At 42.9% G+C, this 27,605-nt stretch overlaps 2 protein-coding genes and 1 long non-coding RNA gene across 4 annotated transcripts; 2 read left to right on the plus strand and 1 right to left on the minus strand.

The window, feature by feature from the left end:
- The first annotated feature begins 1,323 nt into the window (after positions 1-1,323).
- Positions 1,324-19,771, plus strand: LOC101172389 (transmembrane channel-like protein 7). Of its 2 annotated transcripts, XM_023959869.1 has the most exons (16): positions 1,326-1,599; positions 2,105-2,357; positions 11,061-11,209; positions 11,279-11,413; positions 11,495-11,547; positions 11,619-11,758; positions 11,825-11,972; positions 12,890-13,057; positions 13,133-13,284; positions 13,356-13,425; positions 13,511-13,608; positions 13,758-13,944; positions 16,560-16,702; positions 16,806-16,964; positions 17,835-17,913; positions 19,290-19,771. In XM_023959869.1, the coding sequence occupies exons 1-16, from the start codon at positions 1,557-1,559 to the stop codon at positions 19,419-19,421; spliced, it is 2,109 nt and encodes a 702-aa protein (XP_023815637.1). In that variant the 5' UTR covers positions 1,326-1,556; the 3' UTR covers positions 19,422-19,771. The 2 variants fall into 2 exon arrangements, with proteins under 2 accessions (XP_023815640.1, XP_023815637.1); XM_023959872.1 differs by lacking the exons at positions 17,835-17,913; positions 19,290-19,771 and having other exon boundaries at positions 1,324-1,599; positions 13,511-13,612; positions 16,806-16,958.
- On the plus strand, positions 8,025-9,807 carry LOC111948190. The gene is made up of 2 exons (XR_002874133.1): positions 8,025-8,795; positions 9,023-9,807. It is a non-coding gene; the product is annotated as an uncharacterized LOC111948190 (long non-coding RNA).
- LOC111948188 lies at positions 8,846-9,776 on the minus strand. The gene is made up of 2 exons (XM_023959902.1): positions 8,997-9,776; positions 8,846-8,922 (listed from the first exon to the last, which is right to left on the minus strand). The coding sequence occupies exons 1-2, from the start codon at positions 9,751-9,753 to the stop codon at positions 8,897-8,899; spliced, it is 783 nt and encodes a 260-aa protein (XP_023815670.1). The 5' UTR covers positions 9,754-9,776; the 3' UTR covers positions 8,846-8,896.
- Positions 19,772-27,605: the final 7,834 nt, after the last annotated feature.

A 27,605-nucleotide genomic window follows, 5' to 3' on the forward strand; every position in this document is an offset into this window, starting at 1 on the left:
AAGTACACTTAAAGATCCACTCCAATGAAAATCTTTGTGGGTGCTTTTAAAATGGTTTTGTGGCATTTTTCTTATGATTCTTATGACATATACAGTATAAAAAAATTAAAACAGGCATAAAATGGGTGTAAAGGGTGTACCCTGCTCTTTGCCCAACAGTAGCCATGTAGGTTCTGGAAACCCTGTGGGTTAAGAAAATGGATGGCTTGTATTAAGTGTAAATTTGTGTTTATGATTATTTTTTATTCAAATCGTTCTGAATCAGGAGGAGATGAAAAAATATATATGAAAAAGCTTGTACTTGTGACGTTGGTACTACAATCAGCAGACCAGAGACTCCCTGCTCTGCTTCATTCTGCTCCACCTGCAGACAATGGATCCATGTAAGTCTTTGTTTTCCTCGTCTGAGCTGGCATCTGGCTCAAAACTCTACGACTGGATAGCTCCAATACTGCTCGCCATTTTTGTTGCACTGGTAATGTTAGGTTTGGGTTGTGAGGGGCTGTAAGCTAGCGGGCGAGTGGGTAAACAAAGAGATGATGGGAATGGGCTTACACTGTGCCAACAGTTTCACCCACAACTCAGAGGTAATTTCTAATGATCTACTGCCACTCTGCAGAAACTAAGTCCTGGAAAACAACACAGTTTTTTTTTTTAGTTTGGCTAAAAACGGCATAATCGTAATTAAAAGACCACTGGAAACACTTTCACAATAGATCAGAAGATGATCGGAGTGGGACTTTTAATAGAATACGTTTTGATGGGGAAGCTCAGCTGTGTGGATTTTAAGCTAGGACAAAGAAATATTTGTAATATATCTTAGGTCTATTTACATTAGACAGGACTGTATTTAGACTGTTGGGTGAGATCTGTGTGGCAAAGACTGAGCGTGGTGCGAAGAGATGATTCCTTTCACAGGAAGTGGCTTCACAGTTCCTTCTAAAGGGCAAAAACCGGAAAGCTTGAAACGCCTCTGTGGTGCTAAAAGCCTCCTGATTGATCAGGAGGGGAAAACCTCAGTCACTTGCCACACGATACTTTAAATGTAATGCTGAAAAGGATCCCTAAACCTATTTAAAATAAAAGTGTACAAACTAGTGGAACAACACAGATCTTTAGTCGATACTAAACTGTTTAAGTTACGGTAAAGGTAAAAGTTAACAAAAGTATTATACATGATATACAGTGTGTGTTGGGTATCTTTGTTTCTTTAAAATGACCAAACTTTATTGTTCAAATGTTCGGAGCAGTCACCTGCATGTGTGCGTGTATTTCTTGTCATCAGCAGTTGCATCCTGTCACATGATTTCCTATGTCAAAGTCAGCCTCAGTGTTGACAGACACACGTCTGCATCACCTGCAGGACAGAGTTAGTCTCTTTCTGACATGCAGAGGATGTGGCCTCAAGACGCTTATTTGGATCTTAGGGTGGAAGCTTTTTCTTATTTATAACATCTTTGAGTTGGAGCTTCATCAGAAAACCTTTGGAGATGTGTTTTTTGTGAAGACGTCATTTTTATTTTACTTTTTTTTCATAAAGAGGACGGAAAAGGAAAATGGAGAGTCAGAAGTCAGTCAACTTCATGAGGCTTTTATCAGGTAACATTATATAAGATGTTTGTTCCCCTTGAGTGTTGGCGTTTTCCCGGTAGTCATGTTTGTGGTTTGTGTTAATGTGTGCGGCTCTGAATTCATCAACCATCGATTTTCTTGCACTGAACTACTCTCTGAAAAAGTGAAACTATGTTTGTTCTCTGGTCGCCGTTTTAACAAATCTCACATACAGTATTGGTAGTTTATCAGGCAGCTCGTGATCCCGTCACAGAACGTCAGGTTCACTTCTGTCTTCAGAGGAAAAAAGCAAAAAGCTGAGAGGAACGACCTGTTGGTCTGTGCACGCTCTACAACTTTCTGCGTATGGTAGATGTTTTCACTCAGCCTTTTTTCATTGAAGAGGATGGAGAGAAAAAAGCTGTAGCCTCTCAACCCAAGCAGACAAACACATGCACACACATTGAAATAGTTCAAAGCTAAACCAGAAAACCATGTCTTCATATACATACTTCCTATGTCAATGTAAACATTTTTATCATTCTCCCTAAAGATGAAAGCACCAGGACCACAGTGTCTTCAGACTCCTGTGAGTACTATGAGACAGAGATCTATGACCTGCTGCCCAGTGTCCAGGCCTGCCGGGCTGAGCAGAGCCGATACGGCCCCTCTGAGGGCAGCGAGGACGACCCAGAGCATGCAGAGGGTGGGAGCCATGGCTACCGGTCAAGAGGACCCAGAGACAAAACATCTGTGCCGCCGCTTAGAAACCTGCCATTGTGTATGCAGGGGAAGAGAGGAGTCAGGTGAGCCACCATGTGTTAAACACCTTTCGATGAAGTCTCTTCTCTGACTGCAGCAGAGCCCTCATCTCAACTTTACATGCATAACCCGTTGAGCTGATGCCCCGCCCATTTTAATACTAAATCTCCTCTGACTGGATATGTCCACAAACAAAACATCTTGTTTCAGGCTGAATGGCTGACTTCTGAGAGGTACAGAGAAACACACAGACAGATGAGGGAGATTTGTAAACAGATAGCTTTGTTCTGTTGTTCCGCCGCTTCAGGCAAAGCTATTCCCCCTTTGTATATACAGTCCCCTTAATGCAGAATATTAACCAACAAAAGGAAATATGGGAGCAGTTATGTGATGTACAGAGGGAGGTACAGTGAGAAGAACCTGCAAAACATGCTCTTTTGAGAAGAAGAGAAACTGTAGTCTGGTGCCAATTATAGCAGTTCCTGTTTCACAGCACTGCAACGTTCATTGTGATCATCTTGAGTTTAAAGAGCAATAAAAAAATATGAATAATGGATTGGATCTTCCTGCACTTTTCCTGATGCTCAAAGCACTTACAATATGTGTCCATTATTCATTCACTCCTCATTCATACTTGGTGATGCTAAACTACTGTTGTAGCCACAGCTGCCCTGGGGCAGACTGACAGAGGCAGGGCTGCCTGTACACACCGACAGCCCCTATGACCATCACCGGGACATTCATATGCACTAACACACCATTGGAGTAAGACTGGAGGCAGGGAAGGTAAAGTGTCTTGCTCAAGGACACGACAGTTTACTGGGAAGAGCAGGGATCGAACCGCAGACACTTCTATCAACCACCTGAGACACTTTCCCCCCACACGATGCTTCATTACACACAGATCTAACACAGTTTGATACAGACACGACGCACACTGATTCCATTTCAATTTCAACAAAGCCATGAGCTATTACAATGTACCATAGTTTAAAAAACAGCTTTGTGGCAAATCCACCTATAGAAATTGTTCAAAAAGCTGTTGTTTAAGAAGAAGCACAAACAAAACAACACAAACAAGTGTTGATGTCTGTGAAAAAACTACATCCACTGCTCTATGATTCATTTTTCAGAAAAACTTCCAGAACAGTTTCTGCAGAATACAGCGAGGCAAAAAAAAAATTTAGTGAGTCATCAGTTGTGCAAGTTCTCCCACTTAAAAAAATGAGAGAGGCCTGTAATTTAAATCATAGGTAAACCTCAACTATGAGAGACAAAATGAGAAAACATAAAATCCAGAAAATCACGTTGTCTGAGTTTTAAAGAATTTATTTGTAAATTATGGTGGTAAATAAGTATTTGTCACCTACAAACAAGCAGATTTCTGGCTCTTCGAGACCTCTTATTTCTTCTGGAGAGGATCCTCTGTCCTCCACTAGTTACCTGTATTAATGGCACCTGTTTGAACTGGTTATTTATATAAAAGACACCTGTCCACAAAATCAAACAGTCATAATCCAAACTCCACTATGGCGAAGACCAAAGAGCGGTCTAAGGACACCAGAAACCAAAATGTTGACCTGCACCAGCCTGGAATCTGCATTAGGTAAGCAGCTTGGTGTGAAGAAATCAACTGTGGGAGCAATTATTAGGAAATGGAAGATATCCGAGACCACTGATAATCTCTCTCAAACTGGGGTTCTCCACAAGATCTCACCCTGTGGGGTAAAATTATCACAAGAACGGTGAGCAAAAATCCCAGAACCCCACAGGAGGACTTGGTGAATGATTACCTGCAAAGAGCTGGGACCAAAGGAACAAAGGCTACCATCAGTAAGACAATGCGCAGGATATCCAATCCTGCAGTGCCAGACGTGTCCCCCTGCTAAAGCCAGTACATGTTCAGGACCGTCTAAAGTTTACTAGAGAACACTTGGATGATCCAGAAGAGGATTGGGAGAATATCTTATGGTCAGATGAAACCAAAATAGAACTTTTTGGTAAGAACTCTACTTGTCGTGTTTGGAGGAGAAAGAATGCTGAGTTGAATCCAAAGAACACCAAACCTTCTGTAAAGCATGGGGGTGGAAACATCCTGCTTTGGGGCTGTTTTTCAACAAAGGGACCTGGACGACTGATCATTGCAAAGGAAAGAGTAAATGGGGCCATGTCTCCTCGGATTTCGAGAGAAAACCTCCTTCCATCGGGGCATTGAAGATGAAACGTGGCTAGGTCCGTCAGCATGACAACGATCCCAAACACACTGCCCGGGTAATGAAGGAGTGGCTTCATAAGAACTGTGGTGGACCGAGCAGTAGAAGGCAAGGACAGCAAACAATTTTATCAAAAATATTTAAATTTATTTTTCTAAATGTGTAAATGGGCAAAAATGGGCCCTTAAAAGAGGTCAAAGCAACAAAGTTAACTCAAGTTTTTAAATGTAACAGAGGACAACTGAACAGACAAACCAACATAATTAAACTGACCCTCCTAATTGGAAACACAAGGGAACATATATAGTGGCTGATCAAACCAACTAGACACACAAGGGGGAACTTAAAATGACTAAGACAAAATACATCAAACAAACTAAACTAAAGTCCAACCTATAGTAACTTAATATACACAAATGAATGAAAATAAAGATCAAAATAGAAACTAAAGTAAAGAAACACAGAAAGAGTTCCTTGTCCACTGGGCGATGGTTCAGTCCAATTAGCTGCCTGCTGAATATAACGCCTCTGCTGACTGGGATGCATTCTTGTGTCAGGCCTGACTTGATTTTCCAGCAGCAGATGGCAGCAGCAGCAACAATGGTTCCCCTTAGCACTGGTAACTCAAACAAACCATCAAATTATAAAAAAGTAAACTGAAGCATGCTAATAAATGTTATAAAATGTGTGTGTTATGTTTGAAAAAGAAATCCAAAGGTATATGCACAAATAAAGTGAACAGATATGTAGGGTGTGGTGCAGGATGTTACTGCCCTGATGGAGTGACAGTGTAGGCAGCCACCACACTCCCCTCCCCTTCGGAGCCTTCATCAGGAGCACGAGAGAGATAGTCTGCGGTGATGTTGTCTCTCCCTGGGATGTAGTTCACCTTGTATCTGTAGGGCTGCATGGCGAGGTACCATCTCGTTATCCGGGCATTAGTGTCCTTCATCCTCTCCAGCCATTGCAGAGCCCTGTGGTCGGTCTCCAAGGTGAACTCTCTACCTAAGAGATAGTATTTGAAAGAGTCCATAGCCCATTTGACTGCCAGCGCCTCTTTTTCGACAGTGGAGTAGTGGATTTCTCTGGGGAGTAGCTTTCGGCTTATGTAAGCCACAGGATGTCGATCGTCAGACGTGTACTGTAGAAGCACAGCTCCAATGCCTCTTTGAGATGCGTCGGTTTGCAAAATGAAAGGTTTATTAAAATCTGGACTGTGCAGTATGGGGTCCTTACTCAATGATTGCTGAATGTCCCGAAATGCTGTTACAGACTCCGTAGTCCACCTGATTTTGTTTGGACATCTCGAGCCGGTCATGTCGGTCAACGGAGCTGCACGGGCTGAAAAGCTTGGAATAAACTTGTGATAAAATCCAGCTAATCCAAGAAAAGACCTTAGCTGCTTTCTTGTCTGTGGTAGAGGGCAGGATTCAATCGCCTTTACTTTGTTGACTTGCGGTTTGATCAACCCACCTCCAATAGTGTAACCAAGGTACTCCGTTTCACTCCGGGCAAAAGCACACTTTGCTGGATTGATGGTTAACCCCGCAGCATGCAGGCACTCCAGAACCTTCTTCAGATGTCTTAGATGTTCCTCCCAGGTGGCACTGTAAACCACAATATCATCAAGATATGCACAAGCACAGTCCTTTAGGCCACCGAGGACCTGATCCATAAGTCGCTGAAAAGTTGCAGGGGCACCGTGCAACCCAAACGGAAGAACGGTAAACTGAAAGAGCCCCCAGGGTGTCCGAAAAGCAGTCAGTTCCTGGGACCGCTCTGTAAGGGGAACCTGCCAATAACCCTTACAAAGGTCAATAGTTGTTAAAAACTTCGCCTTTCCCAGACACTCAATGAGATTGTCAATTCTGGGGGTTGGATAGGAATCAAATTTTGACACAGAATTTAGATAGCGAAAATCTATGCAAAATCTGATGGTTCCATCCTTCTTGGGGACCAACACAACTGGATGACACCACTCACTTTTCGAAGGCTTGATGATCCCGAGGGACAGCATGTGATCAACCTCTTCCTTTAGCGGACCCAGTAGACGCTCTGGTACTCTGTAACTCATGCGCCTAACTGTAGCCTGCTCCTTTAGCACAATGTCATGGTGCACCAAGTTTGTGCGTCCTGGATATTCCTGGAAGACTCTGGAATCAATCAATGTTTTCACCTGAGCTTGTTGGTTTTCAGAAAGATGGTTTAAATCCAAGGTGGTGGGCATTGATGATGGCAGGAATTCATCCACTTCGTCCTCCTCACTGACATCTCTGATCAGCAGTCCCATGGCATCGTCTGCAGTCCTGGAAACCCATTCTTTGAGAAGGTTAACGTGCAATACACGACTGGACTGTTTGTGACCTGGGGTGGAAACCTGATATGTTGTAGCCCCAAGTTTCTTTTGGACCACAAAGGGGCCTTGCCATTTGGCTAGCAACTTACTGTCACTTGTGGGTAGCATTACTAGGACTTTTTGACCTGGCAGGAAACTTCTCTGGCGTGCTTTTTGATCATACCAGCTCTTCTGGCGTCTCTGTGCATCAGCCATGTGGGCCTGTGCTAACTCGCTCATCCTCTGCAGCTTTTCTCTCATTTGAAGAACATACTGAATGGCATTAACAGGTTCTTCTCTGCCCTGCTCTCCTTCCCAGGTTTCTCTTAAGAGGGTCAGGGGTCCCCTTACTTCATGTCCATAAAGTAATTCAAAGGGGGAGAACCCTGTTGAAGCCTGGGGTACCTCTCTGTAGGCGAAGAGGAGATAAGGCAGCCACTGATCCCAATCAGACCCGGTTTCATTGACGAACTTACGAAGCATTTGCTTAAGCGTCTGATTAAAGCGTTCAGTCAACCCATCCGTCTGTGGATGATAAGGAGTGGTCCGCAGATTCCTCACACCCAGGAGCTGATAAACCTGCTTAAGCAAGTTAGACATGAAGTTAGTACCTCGGTCTGTCAAAATTTCTCGGGGGAAACCCACTCTGGAGAAGAACTGAACCAGAGAGAATGCCACAGCTTTTGCTTTCACACATTTCAGTGGAAACACCTCTGGGTACTTTGTGGCATAATCGGTGATGACTAGCATGTAGCGGTTTCCAGCTTTACTTTTCTCCACTGGTCCCACTACATCCATGCCAAGGCGTTCAAACGGAGTGCCGATAATTGGGAGAGGCTGGAGTGGAGCTTTGGTGGTACATTTCAGTGAGGTTTTCTGGCACTGAGGGCAACTCTGACAGTAATGTTGGATGTCTGTACGTAAGCCAGGCCAGTAGAAGTGTTTCATCACACGTGCAGTTTTTTGCTTCCCTAGGTGGCCAGCCCAAGGTACGGTGTGGCCTAGGCTGAGTACTACATCTCGAACCAACAGAGGAACCACCAGTTGCTTCACTTTACCTTGCTGGTGATAAAGAACTCCATTCTCCACCAGATACTCCCTCTTCGACTCCTCAGCCATTTTTGCTGCTTTTACAAAACAAGACGACAAAGTTGGATCATTTTGTTGCATTTCAACAATATTAGATGGCAACTTGAACCCTAAACCCACTTCTGGAGTTGCTTCAACGGGCGGATCTACCATAGTGCGTTTAAATTTCTCTTGCCTTTTCTGACTACGCGTTTTGCGAGACTTCCCGGGTTTTGTCTCAAGCTCAGCATCATAGAAAGGTAAAGCGCAGAGAAGTGGCAGATTCGCATCTGTATTTTTAGCTTGAGCTCTCGTAACCGCAACAGCACTTCCTCTTGTGTCCAACAGGTCATAAAGAACTGGCAGGTCATGACCCAAAACAACTGGGAAAGGAAGGTCATCAACAACTCCTACTTTCAGAAGATACATCTGTCCTTGAATTTCCAAGTAGAGATCAGCAGTAGGATAAAGTCTTTTATCACCATGTACACAGCAGATGGAAACTGTCTCTTGAGGGGAAACAAGGTTGACTGGTACATGTTGTCGATGAATTAAAGTCTGTGTACTGCCAGTGTCAATCAGTGCATTGCAACATTTCCCATTCACTTTAACAGTGGTCATTTTAATAGGCTGGTTAGCTCGACTTTCCAAAGCATGGCTCTGATATGGAACAAAACACATCTGAGTGAGCTTTGCTGAATTTCTTGGGCAAAGGGGTTTAATATGTCCTTCCTGCCCACACAAATAGCAGATTGGTGGTTTATTGGAAGATTTTGCTGGTTTACTCATCTGATCATCCTGCACAGGCATTCTCGGTGTTCCTGGAGCCAGTCTGTGGTGGTGGTGTTGTGGGGCTGTTGGCCTGCGTGAGTCTTTTATACCCTTCCATTGCAGGTTGCTCCATGGTACATTTTTCTTGCGAGCAGCCACAAACACCTCTGCCAGTGTTGCGGCTTCAGCTGCTGATTTAGGCCCATGTTCTTTTATCCAGACCTGAAGCTCAGGAGACATCATTCTTAAGTATTGTTCCATAATGATTATCTCACCAATTTCTTTTACCGTTTTACCTCTGGGTTGAATCCACTTATCATAGAGTTCTTTGAGACGGGCATAAAGCTCCTTGGGACTTTCGTCGGGGCCCCCTTCCAAGGAACGAAATCTCTGTCGGTAAGACTCAGGGCTGATGTCATATTTATGCAAGATTGCAGTTTTAACTTTTTCATAGTTCAAAGAATCATCGACATCCATGTTAACATAGGCACTTCTGGCCTTACCAGTGAGCAGTGGGATGAGGCGGAAAACCCAGTCTGACTCCACCCACTTGCACGCTGTTGCTATGCGTTCAAAAGTTATTAGGAAATGTTCAATGTCATCGTTTTCTGTTAGCTTTTCTAACCTGGGATCCATAGAGAAGCGAGGGTGAGTGGTTACTTGCTGTGCCCCTGCTGTCTGATGTACGGCCTGTGGCAGCCGATCATCTGAACCAGACTCCTCCGTTGGATCAGGGGCTGATGAGGTGTAATCAGGAACAGGTGACGTCCGGGCCTGCACCTCCATCTGCAAAAGTTGGAACTGATGCTGCAGGCCTTTTAGCCTGTGTTCCTGCTGCTTTGCTTCCTCCTGGAGTCTCATTTCTCGGGCTTCCTGTTGTCCCATGAAGGCCTGGAGAATACTAGTGAGATGTTGCAATGTTGGCTCTTCACCCTCAGTACCTGTACTAGCTCCTGAAGCTCCAGCCTCCTCCTCCTCTCCATTGTCCATGTTGGCAGTGCTGTAGTCCTTATGTTCAATGCGTGCTCTTGTAGTCCTTCCTCCTCGTTGCATGGCTCACAAAAAAAAATTTCAGGGGATTGCCGGGGGGGGAAGAGGAAAAAAAAACTGTCCTTAAACTGCTGATCCCACTTCTGACACCATTATGTGGTGGACCGAGCAGTAGAAGGCAAGGACAGCAAACAATTTTATCAAAAATATTTAAATTTATTTTTCTAAATGTGTAAATGGGCAAAAATGGGCCCTTAAAAGAGGTCAAAGCAACAAAGTTAACTCAAGTTTTTAAATGTAACAGAGGACAACTGAACAGACAAACCAACATAATTAAACTGACCCTCCTAATTGGAAACACAAGGGAACATATATAGTGGCTGATCAAACCAACTAGACACACAAGGGGGAACTTAAAATGACTAAGACAAAATACATCAAACAAACTAAACTAAAGTCCAACCTATAGTAACTTAATATACACAAATGAATGAAAATAAAGATCAAAATAGAAACTAAAGTAAAGAAACACAGAAAGAGTTCCTTGTCCACTGGGCGATGGTTCAGTCCAATTAGCTGCCTGCTGAATATAAGGCCTCTGCTGACTGGGATGCATTCTTGTGTCAGGCCTGACTTGATTTTCCAGCAGCAGATGGCAGCAGCAGCAACAATGGTTCCCCTTAGCACTGGTAACTCAAACAAACCATCAAATTATAAAAAAGTAAACTGAAGCATGCTAATAAATGTTATAAAATGTGTGTGTTATGTTTGAAAAAGAAATCCAAAGGTATATGCACAAATAAAGTGAACAGATATGTAGGGTGTGGTGCAGGATGTTACTGCCCTGATGGAGTGACAGTGTAGGCAGCCTTCATAAGAACCATTTCAAGGTCCTGGAGTGACCTAGCCAGTGTCCAGATCTCAACCCCATAGAAAATCTTTGGAGGGAGTTGAAAACCTGTGTTGCCCAGCAACAGCCCCAAAACATCACTGCTCTAGAGGAGATCTGCATGGAGGAATGGGCCAAAATACCAGCAACTGTTTGTGAAAACCTCGTGAAGACTTACAGAAAACGTTTGAATGCTGTCATTGCCGACAAACAGTATATGGCAAAGTACTGAGTTGAACTTTTGGTATTGGCCAAATACTTATTTTCCACCATAATTTACAAATATGTTTTTTTTTTAAATCAGAAAAAGTATTTTTTTTTTTTTTTTTCTCAGTTTGTCTCCAATAGCTGAGTTATACTTATGACAAAAAGTGCTGGCCTCTCACATTGTTGAAGTGGGAGAATCCACACCATGAGTTGGTTTTTCACATTCATGTCATGAATTCTGTTTTGTGAATTGCACATAAACTCCTTTGTCCAGGGAGAGGAGGAAGATGCAAATCAGCAGAATTGGTGTTTGGGCATCGTGGAGGCGGAGCCATAGCATCATCTGTAGGAGATGGTGGGGTCACATGGGAGAGTGGTTCTCCGGTCTGTTGCCATGGAAGCACACTCTGCACAAAATTGAAGGTGAATGTGGCCATGCTTGTGTGTCAAAGTTTGGGGGTTTGCTTCCTAACTCTGGCTCATCTGCTTCAGGCAGGGTTGGGGTCGGGGTGAAGTCCTACTTTGTTTTCCTCAGATATCTGATTTGGTTGAACCTGCTGCACTGTGCTCTGGTTGGGGGTTTCATCGTGGGCCCCACAGCGTTTCACAGCGGCAACAGAAAGACGGGTGAGTCAGCTGCAGCAACAAACGGGAGCAGAGCAAACACAACTTCAGTTTCCTAAATGATTATTCTTTTCGGTTCCACAGAACTGTTGAACATGGTTAAAAACTTCTCAGCCTTAGATGTCTTTCTTGGAACGGTGAGATCTTCTAACTTATAATTATCTTCGATTTCTCCTTCTATAATTCTGGGTTTCTTTGTTTTGCACAGGGCTTCCTGGAAAACTCTCCTCTGTTCTTCGGCTTTTACAAGCACAGCTCTCTACGTTTTTCCTGCTTGAACACACCCCTGTTATACTTTGCTGGGATCATCTCCATCCTCCTCCTGAGTCTGATCATGGTGATCCGCAGGTTAGCGACCCACAAGGGTGTCAAATCCTTATTTTTCCTTTTCTCAAGTCTTTTCCCCTTTTCCAGAACCACTGTTGGCTACAAGCACACCTGGATGGTGGGGAAACGTTACAGCACAAATGTGAGCTTTAAGATCTTCTGCAGCTGGGACTTCACTATCCAGGACCCCACAGCAGCAACGCTCAAGCACAGCTTCATCAGGAATGACCTCAAGGTGAATGTTCACACACGTCACGCCTGTGAGACTGAGAGGAGCAGAGCGTTGATACACTGAGGTTCAGGACACATCCTGATAGTTCATCTCAGTCTGGAACACCTTCAGATAAAGTCACTCAGCATTAGGAGCCATGAAACTGCAGTGATCATCTCAGCATGGCACAATTTGAAACCATGACCAATATAATAAATCAATTTGCTTTGAATCTTTAAAGTCTTGGCAGCTGAGGTCAATCTAGCTTCCAGAGAAATGCTTGCTTTCTGCAGACTTTGTTTCTCTAAGTAGCAGGTCTGACATTGAGGGAAAGGATCTGAAGACTCAGAGGGGTCCTACAGTGATTACAGACTTGGTGAGGCTGTGATTTTTGGAGGCAAAGAAAAAACAAGAACTCAAAAAAGTTTAAAGAAAATATGAACACAAAAGCAAAGGTAAAAAAAAAAAAGATGACTCGTCAAATCAAATATTACAAAGCACAATTTACACTTAGTTGTAAAAACAACCTTAAAAAGCAAATGTAAAACAAAAACTGTCACACAAACTAAATATTTCTATAATTCCATTCCAAAAACTTTCGTAGAATATGGATTTAGGGCCCACTGTTGAATGGATTGTAGAATAACATAAAGAATGACTAAAAGTAGAAATAAATGGAAACAGATGGCATGAAAACAGCTCAAAGGAGCTTAAGATGCGGCCGCTCCTTTCTTTGACCCTCCAAAGGCCCAAACAGGCCAAAAACCAGCAGCACCCGTACGGGTCAACCCCCGCACAGATGAATGTGAATATAGCTTTACACACCATTTAGACAACAATGCAAACACACAGCCAGGACAGACAATACAGGGATAAGAAGGAAGAGTAAACTTTGCCGTGCAAATAAAATAAATAAATGGATTGGTGGATGTGTGGCTCAGCTGTTCCTGCAGGAGCAGAGCTTCTCCTTAAGGAAGGCCATGAGAACATTCGGACAGAAGCTGCGACTCTACCTGCTCAGGTTTATCCTCAACCTGATCGTCTTATGTCTGCTGGGTGGAGCCTTTTACCTCATCTACTTCAGCACTCATGTTTCTCAGCAGAAAACGGTAAAGTTTGATCTGTTTAACGGTTAAAAATAAAGAAACTGGTTAACAGCCCCATCATGTGTGATTGCTTTTCAGGATGACCTTAGCTGGCTGGTCAACCTGCTCTATCAGTATCTCCCCCCGATCACTATCACCTTCGTCAACCTGGTTTTACCTCATATGTTTCGTAAGATCTCATCTTTCGAGGACTACTCTTTCACCACGCAGGTGAACGCCACACTTGTGAGGTGAGGTGCAGAGAGATGCGGTTCCTGTCACCCTAGCAGACCTGCAAGCATCTAAACGTTCTTTTCCTCAGGAGCATCTTTTTGAAGCTGGCGTCCCTGGGAATCTACTTGTTTTTCTTCTTCAGAAAACTGTCAGAAGCTGTACGTCTGTGATTCAGAAAGTCAATCATGCGTTTCAACAAGATTTGTGGGCTGTCTTTGACCCACCCTCCTGTTTGTGTTTTAGTGCAGGGAAAACCGGTTCGGCAGGGAAATGTACAAGTTGTGCATCTTCAACTTCCTTGCCACATTCTGCAACACTTTTCTCCTGAGCTACCCCAGGAAGTGGGTTTGTTTCAGATCAACAGCCTACTTCCTTCTGAGTCATGTCTGAGTGCCTTCAAACCAGAGTTTCTGCTGCATCTCCACAGTGTGAATCTGCTGTGGAGCTTATGATGTGATCGATTATGATCTGTGTTCTCGCTGCACGGCAGGCTGCTGAAAGAGAAGTTCCCGACCTCACTGCTGGCCCGTCTGTCTGGGAAACAGCGCTTCCTGATTCCCTTCAATGTGTTGGATCTGGTTTATGTTCAAACAGTTTCCTGGGTGGGAGTCTACTCCTGCCCCCTGCTGCCTCTCATAGGAATCTTCACGCTGACGGCCACCTTCTACATCAAAAAGGTCTCAAACAGAAGAACATGACATCCTGTGTGTTTGTAAAACTGTTTTGTGCTGTAAACATTCCCATATACCAGGGGCCTGCAACATTTAATGCTAAAAGAGCCATTTGGTCCAGTTTCTTATGGATCAAAACGCAGCCAGAGCCGCAAAGTCCCACCTCAAACTTAGAAAAAATACCCTCTATTTCTGTTTTTGTGGCCATCAAGCCCTTCATTTATAATATCTACAATTGAGTTTTTTATAAATATATATATATATATATATATATATATATATATGTACATATGGGAGCCGGTTTAGCTCGTGCTGGTTTGCGGCGCCTTCAGGGTTCGAATCTGGGCTGCTCCCTTCTCTACTTCTGTGCTGGTCCCAAGCCCGGTTGCTTTGAGAAGGTTGCGTCAGGAAGGGCATCCGGCGTAAAACATTGCCAAGTTTACCATGCAACTTGTTCACTGTGGTGACCCCTGATGGGAATGAGCCGAAAGAGAAAGAAGATATATATGTACATATGTGAAATTAGACTTGCGACCTGTCCAGGGTGCATCCCGCCTCCGCCCATAGGCAGGATAGGATCCAGCAACCCTGTGACCCGGTCAGGGAACAAGTGGGTTCAGAAGATGGATGGATGGATGATGGATGGATGGATGGATGGATGGATATCAAATTCAACTTCTTGCACTTTTGAGATCAGCACATGCAAGTTCATTTTAAAATGAAATACATCCTGTGTTTAATCAGATCCTCCAGCTACAGCATTTTTAATTAAAGTAGCTACAGCACTTTGTTTAAAAATGAACTAAAACAATTGTTTATGAAAATAGTCAGCATTTTTCTTCAAAGCCAAAGAGCCACAATGAAGCAATGAAGCTGATGAGGTTGCAGACCCCTGCTGTAGGCGAAGTCCTGCTCTTCTGCAGCCATGGTTAAGAAGGGAAGGTGCACGGTGTGCACAGGTGAAAGGCTCAAACCTTCTGGCATGAAAAGGCATAAAACAAAATAGGATGAATGTAGGGGGGGGAAGCATGATATTGAGTGTTTTTAGGGTGGTGTCAGACAATGTTTGCGTACATTGCATTAAAGACATGTGCAGCTTGCTCTATAATAATGCATATTTTGAAGTAACAACTGCAGAAGTTCTCTTTTTTACTTTAACCTAACTTTGATGAGTAGATTATTGAGTTTTATTCAGAGCTCAGAAATATATATAAGTTCAGTTTAGTTTCACAAGTTTTTTTCTCATTAATTTGATTCAGTTGGCTTCAGTTCTGTTTAGTTCTGTTTAAAATCACTTTTATTTCTAGTTTATTCTGAATTCCCTCACGTTGATTTTCTGGTTTATTTCAAGCAATTTCAGCTACAAAAACAGAATAAGACAATAACAATAAAAAGAAAATATAGATATATCCCATTTATATACATTACTCATAAATCACTTTAAAAAAAGAGAAAATAATGCTAACTTCTTGACAAAATTACTCCTAATGATAAATAAACATATTTAGACTTATATGTACAGTTCACACAAATGGCTCACTGAACATATTCACTTAATAATTGTCAAATACATTTTGATTAATTGCTTGAAAGGGATGGGGAAGAAGCAAATTTATATTTTGACTGATTATTTTAGTTTAGTTTGGTCCGGTAGATTGTTTTAGATTCAAATTTCAAGAAAACACAGATTTAGAGAAATATGTCAAATCGTTTGAGATTTTTCTGACCTAGTTTGGTCGTGAGCATTCACATGAGCTACATTTGAATATTCGTTTCAATGTTGGACAATCAGACTGCTGCATAAATATGGGAAGGTGTGACGCCTAATCTGGGCTGCATTCATGTAACTGTTGGTGTCTGAAAGAGGCTCACTGGTCCAGCCTGACATCTTAAAGCCAAACTGAGAAAAGGAGCAAATTCAGATCCTGACCTTCAGAGCATGTTCACTAGAAACAAAAAAAGGCTCTTTAGAGTAGACAGGTGTGTATGAAGGCAATAAGACCTTCACAAATCGCTAGTTTTCTTTACTATTGCAGTCGTTTCTTTCTCTTCAAAGTAAAAATGATCCAAACGTAAACCTGTCATTCCTATGGCGAGTGTCGGAGAGAGGTTTGCGGTACGGGTTCACGGGGTGTGCGTTTGGAGGAACAGCTCTCAGTCCAGTCCAGAAGACAACATTCAGGTGAAACATGTCTGCTTTAATAAAACAAAACAGAAGAGAGACCCTGAGGCCTGTGGGCTCCTGAAAACTAACAAAAGTGCTCCCCAACAAAGCTTTGACTTTATTTAACGGCAACAACAGGACACAAACATTAAGAAAATTTACAGGAATAAAAAATGAAAGAAAGTCTTGGATATAATAAAGCCTCAAAGTGCCGCACGAGTGAGGCAGAGTTTAAAGTATTCTGTTAATAGTAAAAACTAGATTCTGTTTTTGTACCCAGCCCTTTCCTCTTTAAAAAAAATATAAGTCAGTTACTAATTATGTAATGAGTAAAATATGACTATATTACAAAATGTAATATAGTAATAATGAGCATTTTACAAAAAGTAAAATACTATTGTACTACACTACTTTTGTAAAGCAGGTTCTTTAGAGGTGAAATGTTCTCTGTTTGCAGTTCAGCGTCCTGCGCTGCTGCATGGCGGAGCAGCGCATGTTTCGGGCCTCCAGCTCCTCTGTTTTGTTCCACTTCATGCTGCTTCTGGGTCTCCTCATGGCCGCCGTCACCCTGGGCTACGACTTCCACAAGCAGCAATACCCGTATGAGCCTCTCCGTCCATCCTAAGCTGTCTTTGTGCATTTGGCTGCTTCCCGTCTGAATGGGTTTTTGCTGGAGTGAAACGGTTTGCTTCTTGCATCTCAGATCCAGCTCCACCTCCAGCTCCTGCGGCCCGTTTGGAAGTGAAGAAACGGTTTTTAATGTGACAGGAGAGTGTGTGAAAAATCTTCCCGCTGCAGCCCAGACCACCATCCGCTACCTGTCCTCCGAGGCCTTTGCTCTGCCGCTCATCCTCGCAGAGATGTGAGTCTGTGAAGTTAATTTGGATCAAATGCTGCTGAGTTCATAGTTTCTGTGTTAACCTGTGGAGTTAAGACTCAGGTAGATGGGAATGTTGTCTGCAGGTAACCCCAAGCAAAGAGCACCTTAACCAATGCTGCAAACAAACATGTATGAAATCATCACGTTTTATATATGAATCCTGATTTCTGTTCTCATGTTTTATTTGCTCTGTTAATGAGGGAAGCAGGATTTGTTGTGACAGTGGAACATTCTGAACCTGACTGGTTCACTCGTAAAGTTTTGATCCAGTTAGTTTCCTTTTTTCTTTTTGTCACAGTGGTGTTGGTTTCTGAATATTATTAAAACCTTATCTTTTATCACACTAATATTCTGATAGGCCCCAATCACTGGGGGAGGGGCTTATTTTCAGGTGTCAGGTATAGAGTTGCTCCTCTGCCGCCTTTAAGTTTCTTCACAGGAAAGCCCCTCCCATGTGTTCTTTTTTCTTTTAGTGTTCGATAAGTCGTGCTTCTGTTCACGGATAGATCAGTTCAAAAGAATACTTCATGTTTTAGACCCAGCCCTGCTGATTAGTGTGGTTGGGAGTTTTGGAAGTGAGGCTCATAAAATTAGTTGGTTGGCTCTGCATGACTGAGAAAAGAACAGAAATTAGTCAGGCCCTAGTTTTACAAAATATCAGTAGATTTCTCTGGAACGCCTTTAAGTTGTTTTGCGGCATTCTGCCTGGAGTTCTGGGAAAGATGTGAGCTATAAGATTTGGACAAAAAGTGGCATGAGTCCTACTTTAAATGATGAAGCTGTCATGCCAAGAACCACAGATCCTTGTCAAAGAATGAGCTGATGTTTGTGTCTGAAACTCTTTTTCCTTAGCATCATCCTGACCTCCTACGTGTCACGCGGTCGAGCCAATACGAAGGCCATCGATAGGCTGAAAGACATGCTGGTCATGGTGAGTCTAACAGATGCCAGGAAGTTTGTAAAACCTAAAAACATTCTGAAAAATCAACTTTATCTGTTTAACTCTTTAGAGAGGTTAAAATCTACGAAATGCTTTACAAATATTACAGTAGGCACGACAAAAAGTAAGAAAAACATATTCTATTCAGATAGCACCTTTCAGGGTTTTTTGTAAATTTGCATTAAATAACCAAAACGTATTTTGAAAAAGGCATTAGAAATTTTATATAAAAACAACACAAACAGGGCTGCACGGTGGTGTGGTGGTTAGCACTCTCGCCTTGTAGCAAGTAGGCCTGGGTTTGAACCTGGATCTTCCTATGTTGCATTTGTATGTTCTCCTTGTGAACGTCTGGGTTTTCTCCAGGCACTCGGGTTAATTGGTGATTCTAAATTGTCTCTCGTGTGATGGTGTGGCCCGCCGCACTACAACAAATTGGCTATCTGTTCAGGGTGCACTCCTCCGTTCCCCAACAGTGGCTGGGATAGGCTCCAGCAACTCCAATTTTAAAAATGGATGGATGGATAACAAAAACACAAGAATCAAAAATGAAAACAAATTAAAAAAAATCAAATGAAAGCAGTCAGCTAAAAGCCTGTCTGAATTCCAATATCTTTTTTCTTATTTCTTTTTTAAAATGTTCATTCATTCATTCATTCATTCATTCATTCATTCATTCATTCATTCATTCATTCATTCATTCATTCATTCATTCATTCATTCATTCATTCATCTTCTTAAGGTTCAGGTCCCCCAGCCGGGACTTTAACCGGGGGCCTTCTTGCTGTGAGGCAAGAAAGCGCTAACCACTGCCACTCTGTGCAGCCTTTATAAAAAATATGTATATATTACCACCATAAGGTGGTGGTGGTTGAGGGTTTTAGTGATCCTAGAGAGGCTATGCTCTCTGGGGCAAAATGACCCTGAAACAGCAGACCAGAGCAATTTAAACACCCTGATATGGTTGGTTCTCAACCATAACAAAGAAGAAGGGAGACAAAGCTTATTTTAGTACACACAAAGTAAATAATAAGTGAAGGAAAATCAACAAAAAAGATCGGAGTTTCTCAAAACTGTTTATGTGGTTGTTTTCTCTGCAGGTAGAAGGAAATTAATAGGAATCACTCAAAACATTTCAGAATTAAATACGGATGTTTGGTCATTTTGAATGTTCAGAGGGACAAAAGGAACATCTGAATAAATGATTTGGTCGTGTGAATTAAAACTTAAGTCTTTTGTTTTATTTAGAAGAAAAAAAAACACTTAAAATCATCCGAGCTTTTGGAGAGTTGGGAACATAAGGGGGGGGTCATTTCGGTGTCCACGTGCTCACACTCTCCCTGTACATGTGCACGTTTGCCCCACAGAGCAGCTCGGATAAGCGGTTCTTGGTGATGCAGCACGCCACTTTGCTCAGAAGCCGGAAGGTCACCAGCAGAAGTCACTGCAGCAGCGGCAGCGGAGGACAGCCTGGGGGGCCAGAGGCTGCAGGGACGTGACAGAGCAAGCAAAAAACGCTGACGGCCTGCCCCCCCCCCACAACATGGAGCAATGATTTCTGATGGTGTGAATTTAGAAAGAAGGTATAATAAAGTGTGAAGCCACGCCAGAGTCCATGTGAGCTGGATCCCTATCTGACAGACAAGTTTTTAAGTATGTTTAAGAACATTGACGCTGTGTTGGAAATAATGTTATAAACAAAGTTTATGTTCCACTGTAACCTAAAATGAACTGTGAATGTGTCTTCCCCACTGAAAGCTTTTGTCTTTTGTTCATGTGTGATGTATTCATGCTTTGAAGCTTGAACATGTTGTAGATTGTTCAAATAAAGCTAAACATGCAAGCCGAAGTGTTATCTGCCTACAACATATGTGCCAGCCCCCCCCTCCTCCCATAACCTGACTCTTGAACGTGCCGGACGTCAGTCAGACACAAAACCGTGCAGAGGACTGTCATGAGGGACTGCCAAAGTTTGAATTTGTTGCTAGTTTTGGGTGAGTTCCTTGTTTGTTGCGTGAAATGTGAAAAATAAAGAGAAGATGTAACCCCTCACAACCTCATTTTCTCCACTTCATCTTCCAGCCCTGGGAAGTTTGCTCATCAGGACATGTAAGTGTTCAGACATGAGGCCTGGTTTGGCTCTGCTCGTTCTGCTGTAGCTGAACTGTCGAGCTCCCAAGGATAGAACGGAATAATAAAGCTTCTGATTGAATTCTGCAGCTTCTTCAAGGTTTCCACGTCCGCTGCTGAGCGGCCCGGACATGGCCTTTCTCAACTCAAAGGTGCTTTTCCGCTGCTTTGCTATTAGCTCCTCTGCTCCGGTCATGTACCAGCTACTGAGGAACGGCAGCTCTCTGATCAACACCCGTGTGGATTTGAAAGGAAACCAAACTGCACAGTTCGCGCTGAAGGTCACAGCAGCCTCGGGAGGATCGTATCGGTGCGTGGTGACCGCTGGAGGAAGAGCAAGAGTCAGCAATGAGATCAGGCTGACGACAGTCAGTGAGTAACAACATTTTCACCCATCTTCATCAGGTGTGGCTTCTTCCTGTCAGCTCCAAAGACTCTTGTTCTAAAAATCTTGTATTTGCAGCTCCAGCATCTGGAACCAGAGTGATTCCTGACCCCTCCCCTCCAGTCGCATTTGAAGGCTCACGCATCGTCCTGAGCTGCAACGCCAGCCGAGGCTCCCACCTCTCATACACCTGGTTCTTCAACAGTAGGGAGGTCCCCCCCTCAACCGCCGCCTACCTTATCCATGGGAACGAGATTATAATAGAGAGGGCGACTCCAGAACACGCAGGTGGTTACTACTGTACCGCCTGGTCCACAGTTCAGAACACCAGGAGGTTCTCCACGAGCACAGAGGTGCAGGTGACCATTAAAGGTGAATACTGCATCGATGTCCCTCCCTCTGATAAATGGGTTGGAAATATCTCACCTGGATCTGCTGCTCTTCCAACTACATCTAGAACCAGATAGAACACCACAAACACAGCTGTCTTTTTCAGTATCGCCAAACAGCCAACAAAGATGTCTCCCACTGACTTATTCAAACAGGAGACTTGTATTGTTCTGCTGGTGAGGCAAAAAGGAGTTTTAGTGTGTCTAAACTGTTTCTAACTGAATTGGAGAATGGGGTAAACCCTAGTGTGTGTTGTTAATTCACAACATACTTTTTAATCTAGGACTCCATTTAATTTAGCATCACCTTGAATGAAAAAACACTGAACAATATTTTGAAATCATAGGAAATAAACTCTGGGGGGCAGATGAATGTAAGACAGAAACTTCTAGAACATAATGAACTCTAACAAAGCCATATAAAATCTGTTACCTTCCTAAGATTGATAAAAGTCACACGCAGGACCATGAGAATATTTGTTCCAAAAAAGTAAAGAGAAGAAAAATGAAAGCAAACTGCAGAAGATTTTTCTTGTTGTTGGTGTTGAAACCATTGTGCAGATATGTTGGTTAAATTCTCTCAAAAGTCTTCAAGCTTTTGCTTTATGCTTCAGGGAAGACACAGGTGACATGCATGGTGGTGTTTAGGTGGGGAGATCACTGAAATCCAGCTAGCCATAAACACAGACATCTGAAACGTGGTTTCTGGCTGATGTTCTGTGTCTGTCATTAATGACTAGATTTCAAACGTTTCACCAACATTTGGACTTATTAATGCCTTTAAACTATTTTCAGACTTCACACCATTGTTTAGACTTTAAATAATCCCAAATGTCAACATTCAATTTGGAAATCTTTGTATAAACGCATGTCAACATCTCTCCTGCTTCTGAGGTCTGCAGTGGTCAATGGTTGTATCATCAAAGAACGTGTGACATGGTTTTTGAAATCCATGTGGGGTTAATTATAGGTATACTGACAGTTTTTCTGCACCTTGGTCTCACCAAACTGCACCAGACTTTCAGCTCCATCTACAGCTGAAGCTGCAGTACCCCTCTCCACCTGTCTGCTTCCACCTCACAACCGGGCCTCATTTGGTTTGACCACCACCTTTCACTTGTGGTGTCCACTCCAGAGTTTGAGGACTGCAGCAGTGACCAATAACCCTGCAACTGCAGCTCTGGTCTCTCTCCTTGACAAAGAAGGCACAGTGTGCGGCTTCCTCTGCGTCTCCTGCCTCCTTCAGGAAGTGGTCAAAGCAAATAGGTGGCAGTATCTTACAGGTTCTTCTGTCAGACATTCCCAGTGGACTTTTACGTCTGTCAGATCTTCACAGCACTTTCTCCTTCCCTCTCAACATTTTTCCACTAGGAGGGGATCAGTTAATAGTTCAGCCCAAGTATGCAGAACATGAGGCCACCAGTCCAGTGCCATGACTACAAAGTGGATCATTGAGCTCTGGATCACTGCGTCCTAATGTCAGATGCCTTTCGGGCCTCATTCTGTTCTTTTCAAACACAGTCTGACAACAACACAGCTCACATCCACATCAGGAAGAATAATCCTCCAAGACACCTTCCTTTAGGCTTTACTCCTGTTACCACTACAGTCCAGGGACATGTGATAGGCAGCTAAGAAAGTACTCAGATTACCTCTTAAAAAGTACTCAAAACCTCCCGTTTCTGAGTGTTTAGCAGTTTCTCAGATAGAAATGATTCATTTAGGGGAATAATCGACCCTTTTCCAGTTTATCTCCAGCGTACTGATTATGTTCAGGTGTGGGTTTGGTGCTTTAGTGTTGTATCTAATTGGACAATGCCTTGCTCAAAGGCAAACAAGGTGAGACTTTTTTTCATGGTCCAGCCACAGAGAGGCTGATCCCACAGCTTTAATTCCTCCTAGCAACATGGACTTTAACATCCCTCCTCTTTCCTCCTCCAGCCTTTATTTCCAAACCAAAGATCTCCTTCTTCCTCTTCAAAGACGGGGCCAGTTACCAGGCCAACGTAACCTGCTGGTGCACCAGAGGAAGCCCTCCAGTGAACTTCTCGCTTTATCTGGACGACAGGAACATTGAAACTGTGACAGCTACAGAGAGCCTGGCTGCCTGGTTCCGAGTGGATGCATTCCCCGGGCTGGACATGGGCGAGGCCCGGTGCCGGGTGAAAACTGAGTTGCAACAATTGATGAGTGAGCCTGTCAGTCTGGAAGTAGGTGAGACCTGAGTGTGAAGGCCGTCTTCCACCGATTAGAGGCCTAGGTTCTGTTCCCTGTAATCTCCTTCTCCTTCTCACATCCAGTTCCAGTTGGAGGAAACGTGAAAGTGGAGTTGATATATCTGTACACAGCGACGACGAAGCTGGCCGCTGCCATGCTAAGATGTCACATCAGCAGAGGAACCTTCCCCCACATCTCCTGGCTCTTGAATGGCTCCACGCTTCCTTCAGAGTCCCATGCAAATCCTCAAACTCATTTCCTCCTTCCTCACTTCCACATCCATGACCAAAGACAAACTCTCATCCTCTCCAAGCTTGACCCACAAGATTCTGGGTACTTCCGCTGCAGGGTCAGAGACAGCTACGACGACTCTGCGCCGTGGCTGGAGAGCTCAGCTGTGCTGGTCCAGGTCACAGGTGAAGAGATGAGGAGAAAAGGCGTCCAAACAGAAAATACCAAAATAGTTCAAGCAGAGGACAGCCTGCTTTCTTCAAACAAAGTCCAACAAGTTATCTGCAAGTTACAAAAACATGACACAATACCACTGCAAGTATTTAGAAACGCACCAAGATAAGATAAATTACCTATTAACATGTTCAAAGAGTGCAGTTACAATTCCTTGTTTTCAGTCTTCAAAGGAGCAAGGTGAGCCTTGACACCTATATAGGGAAAACAAATACTGCAGTAAACTGAAGGTTTCTGTAGACTGCTAGGTCTTTCAGCAGAAACATTTCCAGTTCCTATAGAAATGCCTCTGAGCTATTATAGCTGTTAGAATGATAAGTTCAGCAGAACCTGTAGGGTACTGGAAAACCTTATCCATCGTGGTGTAAGTACCGGTAACAATAAAAGATGGACTGGAGACGGTGACAAAACGGTTAAAAGTTTTAATAGAACTGACTTATACATGATTCAATTCCTCGTACCGTGTCTCCATCAGTACAGTCTTATAAACTGATAGAAGCCATCAGAAGATATATGACAACCTTCATCTGCAACGGAAGAAGTCTCAAATTTGTTTGCTCTGAAGGTGTCCCTGGCAAACCTGTTACATGCCTGTTATAAGATAGTCCCTAGAATTAGTCATGGAGCTTTTCAGATAATCCTGCATCCGTCCATCTTCTCCCGCTCATCCCCCGGGTTTGTGGGGGCAGCGGTCTAAGCTGCCTCTCCAGCGTGTTCCTGAATCTTCCCTGGGGTCTCCGCCCGGAGGGCCATGCCTGGAACACCTACCCAGGGGGGCGTCCAGGAGCCATTTCTGATCATTTGAGAAAACAAAACCCGTCTTTCTCAACATCTCATGTGGGTGCACTAAGACCCCTTCAGGAACGCAAGAACCGACGGAGGAATAAAAACAGGCAGCTGTCTGTCACGTTCATTAGGTGGAGCCAAAAAAGACCCTTGCCCACCACCAAAGCAAATTCCCTTTATTTTTCTTTACATATTAAGGCTCACAGTTGTAAAATAAAAATATGATCATAATTATAACTGCTAAATTACCAACAGATTATTTTAAATTCGATTCATTTCAGACTTTCTAAGATTAAATTTGGCCGTTGTGAGATAATCATCCCAGAAAAAGAGGAGCGATAAAAACACGGACAACAGTTCAATCGAAGCTGAGCAGCAACAGGAAATCCCTTTGAATGGTTTTTCAAGCGAGTGTGGTTACCGTCAGTCAAGTCAGTAACTGACCACAGAGGTGTGATTAACTCATGAGCAGATCTATTTTTTACGGTCATGCTGTTGGTGCAGAAGCGGGGAACGTGAAAACCTGAAACCATTCATTTCCTCCAGGCATTCTCTGCATGTGTCTTTAGCAGTTTCATGTTATCAAGCTTAATGTTTTCCTCTCTGCAGACCTCATAGATAGGGCTTCCGTATCAAAAGGCAACAAAGGGATTTCTGACCTTTTCTTGCAGATAAATCTGTCTGCTGTGTGAATACTGCAGCGGTGTCACTTTGTTTGTACACATGTGAAGGCCATAGTTCAAAAGCCTTAGCTCACATGTTTCAGCCCAGAGTAAAACTGTTACTGTGATTTAATAGCAAACACCAATGCAGAGTAACTAAAAACTGAACAGTGACAGTGTGAACCTGTAAAGCTGAAAGAACACTCAAAAGATGAGCAAAAAATAACAAACAGAGATTTATAAACACATTTAAAGGTCTTAAAGAAATGGTATAATCCATTCAATGATGCATGACGTGAAAAGGAAATGAAAATAAAAAAAACAACTAAACAGAGATATAAAAAGGTATAAAACTGTAAGTGGAATGCAGAGTGAAGAGTAGAAAGTTTCTACCATCAACCTGAAGGAGCAGTTCTCTGAAGTACTGAGAGGCTTTGCTGTTTGTGGTGACCGGAAAGGTTCTGCAGGAACTGAAAGTGGGCCATAGGAACCAAAAAGGTTGAACCTGATTTTGAGATTCCAATGCAGCAGGACCCATCTACTCAGACCACTATGTTAACTATCACTGATTTAGAAGTGGCTGAAGCAAAGCTAAAGATGGATCTAATGTTCCTAAAAACGCATAAAAAGCAGAAAACGATCCTGTTACTGGGTAGAATACAGACCGGAAGTCTGAACAAACTGGAACTTGGAACAAACTCATTAATGGCTAGAAATCTGCATAAAACCGCAACTGTAAATGTACACACGAACATGGACTTTTTTTTTCATAAAATGAGTTCATGTCAAACCGACCATTGTCTGCAGAATGCTGAAGAGTTTTCAAACTTGTTTCAAAAACCAGAAAAGTGGGTCAAAGCAAAGCTCAAGCAGGAACCTCCTGAAGAAACTGAACTCTCTGATGCCTTTCAGCTTTTACACCCAGACTTTTTCATTCAAGCTTTGCAACAAACACTAGCTTCATTCATAATCCATTTAGCTTTTCAAAGATGAGGCTACAGTTCTTTCACAAGCAGTGATAACAGAAATACTAGTAACACTACTGTAGTTTGAGATTGTGAAGAATGTTAACATTTACTTTGAAGTTTTTAGATTTTCTAGACAAATGCAAATTTCTCAGTATTTTGCTCCACTCTATTTTTTTCTTTTTCTAAGAAACAATTTTAATAGACAAGTTTGTTTGGATAATTAAACGTGTAAAAAAGACATGGTGCCACATTTGGTCCCGGACTGTTGCTTGAAATCCTCTGACTTGAGAGTTATTGTATCATAACTTCTGTTGAAGAAAAAGTGTTTTTGATCCTTTAGAAGAATCCTGACTTTTTATTCTTTGTTCTGCTCTTCTTGTGACCGTTTCCATTCTTTCACCATCTTTCAGACAAGATCCTAAACTCTTTTTTCGAAGGAACATCTCCTACCGACCCCCCCCGAGGTAAATGACTTCTCCGTAGGCTTCATGGATCAATTACAGAGCTGCGAAACTGTCTTTTCATTTTTTTCAGAGTGTCTACCGTCCCTCACAGAGGTGATCGTGGTCACGCTGTCTTGTTTCTTCGTGCTGGTGCTGGGAGTGGGATCCGTCTCTCTGATCAAGATCCTTGAACACAACCGAGGTCTGTGAGTCTATGGGGCGGGGGGGTCTTCACCTACAGAAATGTATACTCTCAGATGTTTGTTTGTTTTTCTCTCCATGCCCCCTGCTCTGCGTTTCCAGCCCTCAGCAGCGTTTCTTTAGCGAAGTAAGTTCAGCCTGAGACCATAAATCCAGGTTTGTTTGTTTTATTGAACATTTGTACCAAGGCCAAAAAAGCTCACTAAACTGCGGATGAGAACAATGTAAGCTAGAAAGCAATGTCCAATATGTTGACAGGACATGCGCTGAAAGTCCACTGAGCATCTGCAAATCTAGAGACAATAGAGACACATATGGACCCATAATCTCTGAAATCACTTAGAGGGCTCTAAAAAGTGGGTCGGCCATTTTTTAGCGGAAGTTTACTTTGCCCACTTCTGCCCCTCCAAAATAAGGCGACTGGGCGGGACAAAGGAAAGGGACAGGGTCCAGTCATACACGCGCCCTCCCAAAGATAAGAACCACTGCTCCTAAAAAGGGTTCTTGTGCAGGCCTGGAGCAGAGGGGAACCGACGGCTCCACTGCTAACGTGATGACAGCTAGCTTGATTGTTGCCCCCCACACCCCAACCCATTTAACCAGACTGATGGCATAGCAATAAGCTTTAAGAAGACTGTTTAACTTTTTTTTTCTTTTCCTTTATTTATTTTTTAATAGATTATGAAGACGTTGTTGATGTGTAGAAGTCGTTTCTGATTTGTAAATTATTCAATAAAAGCAATCCACCAAGTCTGCAACTTTATTATCTGCGTGTGTGAAACATCCAAATGTCAGTTTCCGCATGTCAGGCACAACTGTCTCCATAAATCCTTATTTGGAGGAGAACTGTAAATAGCAGCTTTTTTTTTCTTTTAAGTCTAAGGCTCTTTATCAGTTTCCTAATTGGCTCTTTTTTACCCAAAGAAACTTTCCAAATGCGTTTTGTTTTTTTGTATTTTATTTTTGTTTTTAGCACTTGGCTACTGACTTAGAAATCCGAGCCGATGCTTAAAATCACGTGACGCGTCAAGACAGAC

Source organism: Oryzias latipes, chromosome 1, assembly GCF_002234675.1.
Source record: "Oryzias latipes chromosome 1, ASM223467v1".
NCBI lineage: Eukaryota > Metazoa > Chordata > Actinopteri > Beloniformes > Adrianichthyidae > Oryzias > Oryzias latipes.

Bases quoted from the DNA above. Each gene is read 5' to 3' on its own strand.
- LOC101172389 (XM_023959869.1), top strand. From the start codon at position 1,557: ATGGAGAGTCAGAAGTCAGTCAACTTCATGAGGCTTTTATCAG. The intron at 11,548-11,618 runs GTGAGATCTTCT...TGTTTTGCACAG, and splicing joins TAGATGTCTTTCTTGGAACG to GGCTTCCTGGAAAACTCTCC. The intron at 13,945-16,559 runs GTCTCAAACAGA...CTCTGTTTGCAG, and splicing joins CCACCTTCTACATCAAAAAG to TTCAGCGTCCTGCGCTGCTG.
- LOC111948188 (XM_023959902.1), bottom strand. From the start codon at position 9,753: ATGCAACGAGGAGGAAGGACTACAAGAGCACGCATTGAACATAAGGAC. The intron at 8,923-8,996 runs GTAAAACGGTAA...CCTGAGCTTCAG, and splicing joins TAAGTGGATTCAACCCAGAG to GTCTGGATAAAAGAACATGG.